General features: G+C 44.5%; 1 protein-coding gene across 4 annotated transcripts in view; it reads right to left on the bottom strand.

The window, feature by feature from the left end:
• Positions 1 to 5,000, bottom strand: part of LOC123501110 (glutamate receptor ionotropic, NMDA 2B-like) — a 69,326-nt gene that overhangs the window by 47,169 nt on the left and 17,157 nt on the right. For all 4 annotated transcript variants that reach the window (XM_045249698.1, XM_045249696.1, XM_045249695.1 and 1 more), the window contains exon 5: positions 2,681 to 2,907. In XM_045249698.1, coding sequence (XP_045105633.1) covers positions 2,681 to 2,907 — 227 coding nt within the window. The remainder of the gene's footprint in view (positions 1 to 2,680; positions 2,908 to 5,000) is intronic.

Below are 5,000 nucleotides of genomic sequence, written 5' to 3'. Positions count from 1 at the left end.
TCTCTCTCTCTCTCTCTCTCTCTCTCTCTCTCTCTCTCTCTTTGTAGGCTTACTTTCTCAAAGGCTTACTAACGGAGGCCTATCAAAATTCCTCTCTCTCTCTCTCTCTCTCTCTCTCTCTCTCTCTCTCTCTCTTATCTTTCTTCTTTTCTCTCTCATCTTGAAACCTCCTTCCTAGAACACTCCTCCTCCTCCTCCTCCTCCTCCTCCTCCTCCTCCTCCTCCTCCTCTTCTTCTTCTTCTTCTTTTCCACCCAACCTGATCAAATTTACTTTTTCTTTTTTCTTTCCCCTTTTTTCCCCTCTTTTCCCCTTTTTCCCCTTTTTTCCCTCTTTTTCCTTCCTTTTTTTTCTTTTTCTTCGAAGTGTTATCATTATTTCTCTCTTCTCTCGCTTCCTTGTCTTCCTCATCCATCTTCTCTCCTCCTCCTCCTCCTCCTCCTCCTCCTCCTCCTCCTCCTCCTCCTCCTCCTCCTCCTCCTCCTCCTCCTCCTTCTCTATTGAACCAACATGTCTACATCCTTGCTAGCATATATAACCCACCACAACCTCCTCCTCCTCCTCCTCCTCCTCCTCCTCCTCCTCCTCCTCCTCCTCCTCCTCCTCCTCCTCCTCCTTTCCTCCTCCAGACGCTGTCCTTACTACATCTCTCCATCTCTTTTCTATCACCATCCTCCTCCTCCTCCTCCTCCTCCTCCTCCTCCTCCTCCTCCTCCTCCTCCTCCTCCTCCTCGTCTTCCTCCAGCCCGGTACTTTAGCCCAACTTCTTTGCTTACCTTTCTGAAATCTTCTTCCTCTTCCTCCTCCTCCTCCTCCTCCTCCTCCTCCTCCTCCTGCTCCTCGTCTTTCTTGCTCTTCCTTTCACCACCACCACCACCACCACCACAACAATAGAATAACAACAACTACTATGATTTGACTGACTGACTCACTCACTATGTACCATTAGACCATTTTATTGACATTAGCAAGGGTCTATGGAGGGCACAAGATTAATGGCCACAGTCTTCACTATTTTAACCCCTTCAGTGCTGGGACATACTTTCACCTTGAGATTTGTGTACCATTAGACCATTTTATTGACATTAGCAAGGGTCTATGGAGGGCACAAGATTAATGGCCACAGTCTTCACTATTTTAACCCCCCACATGAGTTTCTGAAGGTGTATAAAATCACCAAATAGTCACCAGGATGAATATGGAAACGCGTCATGGTACTGAAGGGGTTAAGATGTCACCGTCATTTACCCAGCATTCCTAACCTAACCTAACTTAAAAACTCAGTAAAAATATGTAGCTTATAAATTCGGAACAGCGTAACGCCACACAAATAAGAGACATGGAGAGTGTATTCGTTCATTAATAAGGACTCTAGTTGAAGAGCTTGTGTTTTTAAGGGTGTTTCTATGGTTCTGCTGTTAGATTGGCAAGATTTCTAGTGTATTAAAAGGAGAAACTGTCTTGAAAACCCTGCTAATTTTCTCTACACCCTTGAAAAACCCAGCTACTTGTCCCTACACCCTTGAAAAACCCTGCTACTTGTCCCTACACCCTTGAAAATCCCTGCTACTTGTCCCTACACCCTTGAAAACCCTGCTACTTGTCCCTACACCCTTGAAAACCCTGCTACTTGTCCCTACACCCTTGAAAACCCTGCTACTTGTCCCTACACCCTTGAAAACCCAGCTACTTGTCCCTACACCCTTGAAAATCCCAGCTACTTGTCCCTACACCCTTGAAAAACCCTGCTACTTGTCCCTACACCCTTGAAAAACCCTGCTACTTGTCCCTACACCCTTGAAAACCCAATACTTGTCCCTACTTGTCCCTACACCCTTGAAAAACCCTGCTACTTGTCCCTACACCCTTGAAAAACCCTGCTACTTGTCCCTACACCCTTGAAAAACCCTGCTACTTGTCCCTACACCCTTGAAAACCCTGCTACTTGTCCCTACACCCTTGAAAACCCTGCTACTTGTCCCTACACCCTTGAAAAACCCTGCTACTTGTCCCTACACCCTTGAAAACCCAGCTACTTGTCCCTACACCCTTGAAAACCCTGCTACTTGTCCCTACACCCTTGAAAACCCAGCTACTTGTCCCTACACCCTTGAAAACCCTGCTACTTGTCCCTACACCCTTGAAAACCCTGCTACTTGTCCCTACACCCTTGAAAACCCAATACTTGTCCCTACACCCTTGAAAACCCTGCTACTTGTCCCTACACCCTTGAAAAACCCTGCTACTTGTCCCTACACCCTTGAAAAACCTGTCTACTTGTCCCTACAGCCTTGAAAAACCCTGCTACTTGTCCCTACACCCTTGAAAAACCCTGCTACTTGTCCCTACACCCTTGAAAACCCTGCTACTTGTCCCTACACCCTTGAAAAACCCTGCTACTTGTCCCTACACCCTTGAAAAACCCTGCTACTTGTCCCTACACCCTTGAAAAACCCAGCTACTTGTCCCTACACCCTTGAAAAACCCTGCTACTTGTCCCTACACCCTTGAAAAACCCTGCTACTTGTCCCTACACCCTTGAAAAACCCTGCTACTTGTCCCTACACCCTTGAAAACCCTGCTACTTGTCCCTACACCCTTGAAAAACCCAGCTACTTGTCCCTACACCCTTGAAAACCAGTCAGTTAAGAGAACAAGACGTTACTAAAAATCTCACTTACCTAGCATTCCCACAGGCAGTTCCTTGGTTACCTTGTCTCCCACTACACTCTGCGTCACGATCCACATGTAGTCTTTGTCCACCAGGCCGAGTTTCTTAGCGTGGTCCATAATCCCTATCGCTTCCTCCTTTGTCGAGTACAGCAAGACAATTCGCGCCTCGGAATTCTTGAGACGTATCAGTGAAGTCCTCATATCGTCTATCACTATGGTGTCTATTATGACGAATCTGCGAGAGGGAGAGACAGGGAGGGTGTGTAGTTAATGTCTCAGAGAGGGAGAGAGGAGTAGATGAGTGTGGATTAAAGATTATTGAAGGAAGGAAGGAAGGAAGGAAGGAAGGAAGGAAGGGAGGAAGGAGAGGTGAAGGTCAGAAGATTTGCAAAGGTGTGACAATTTGATTCATTTGGGAAAGTTAATCAGGTTAAGAAGAAGAAAGAGGAGGAGGAGGAGAAGAAGAAGAAGAAGAAGAAGAAGAAGAAGAAGAAGAAGAAGAAGAAGAAGAAGAAGAAGAAGAAGAAGAAGAAGAAGAAGAAGAAGAAGAAGAAGAAAAAAAAAAAGAAGAAAAGAAAAGGAAAAAGTTAAAAATAAGAAAAGAAAAGAGAAAAAGAAAAAGAAAAAAAAATGACAGGAACAAGGAGAGAGAGAGAGAGAGAGAGAGAGAGAGAGAGAGAGAGAGAGAGAGAGAGAGATAACCACCTCATTATAGCGACCATCACGGAGGAGAACACTCATTCCTCACCTACACTTGGTTCCAATAATCCATAACCCCCTGAAGCGCTTATCCCCATTTTCTCCTCCCAGGGGGGTCGCACAGGGGTGAAACTGCCCCCCACCGGTCCCTGCCACCCTAAGGAATTGCCAGGACTCGCCGGGGGGGAAATTAAACACCGGGGAGGAAAGATACGGGGGAAAAATGTCTCGAGGAGGGAAAAAAGCAGATAATTTTCCTCAAGGTACAATGGAGTCTTTAATTTGAGAAAGAAATAATAGGTAAGCAGTTTTATATTCTCTCTCTCTCTCTCTCTCTCTCTCTCTCTCTCTCTCTCTCTCTCTCTCTGCTGGTAAGGACAGGAAGAGGAAGAGGAGGGAGAGTAAAGGGAGAGGAGAGAGAGTAAACAGGGAGGGAGAAGTTTGTTCACTGGGACAGTCAAAACACTCTCTCTCTCTCTCTCTCTCTCTCTCTCTCTCTCTCTCTCTCTCTCTCTCTCTTATGTAGACAGCTTACCACTAATGTATTGAGAGAAACAGAGAGAGGGAGAGAGAGAGAGAGAGAGAGAGAGAGAGAGAGAGAGAGAGAGAGAGAGAGAGAGAGAGAGAGAGAGAGAGAGCAAAAAAATATATATCCTGAAAATAAATGAGGGGAAAAAAGGGGAAATTTTTTAGGATTTAACGTCGAAATGAAAAATGAAGGACCATTTAAACCTTTCTTCCTCTCTCTCTCTCTCTCTCTCTCTCTCTCTCTCTCTCTCTCTCTCTCTCTCTCTCTCACCTTCTTCCCTCTACCGATAGCTCGATTTGTCAAGGCAGGTGTCAGGGATGGGAGAAAGGGAGAGAGAGAGAGAGAGAGAGAGGGAGAGAGGGAGAGGGGAAAGAGAGAGGGGAAAAAAGAGGGGAGAAATAGATAAAGAAAATGGATGATGGTTTTTTTCCTTACATTTCCCCTCAAAACACACACACACACACACACACACACACACACACACACCTATTTCTGCCTTCCACACAGCCTATATAATATTTTACGGCCATTTTCCTCAGCCTATTCGGTCTATGTAATAAAAAAATCAAATAGGCCTGTTTTCTCCTAACTCCAAATAAATTCTCCATTTTTCTCGGCCTATCCAATTTTATTTTCTCGGCCTATCCATTTTTTTTCTCGGTCTATCCATTTTTTGTAGGCCTATCCATTTTTTCTAGGCCTATCCATTTTTTTTCTCGGCCTATCCATTTTTCTAGGCCTATCTATCCATTTTTTCTAGGCCTATCCATTTTTCTAGACCTATCCATTTTTTTAGGCCTATCCATTTTTTCTAAGCCTATCCTTTTTTTCTTCTCTGCCTATCCATTTTTTTTCTCGGCCTATCCAGCTTTCATAACTATATACTTCACCTAGGCCTATATTTTTTATTCAGCCTATTTAGATCACATAACTCCTTAAATATCATGTAATTCTTTTCCTTATTTCATTTCTAAATATCTTCAAACTCCAGAACTTTTCTCATATTTCTGGGTAGGCCTATGTATTTATCCCAGGCCTATATAGGTTACGACACGGCCTGCCAAACCAAACCAAACTTACAAAGCCTAAAGAACCGATAA

Source organism: Portunus trituberculatus, chromosome 8 (assembly GCF_017591435.1).
Source record: "Portunus trituberculatus isolate SZX2019 chromosome 8, ASM1759143v1, whole genome shotgun sequence".
In the NCBI taxonomy this organism is placed as follows: Eukaryota; Metazoa; Arthropoda; class Malacostraca; order Decapoda; family Portunidae; genus Portunus; species Portunus trituberculatus.
The sequence above is the reverse complement of the archived record's forward strand: the minus strand, read 5'-3'. Positions and strand labels throughout refer to the sequence as shown.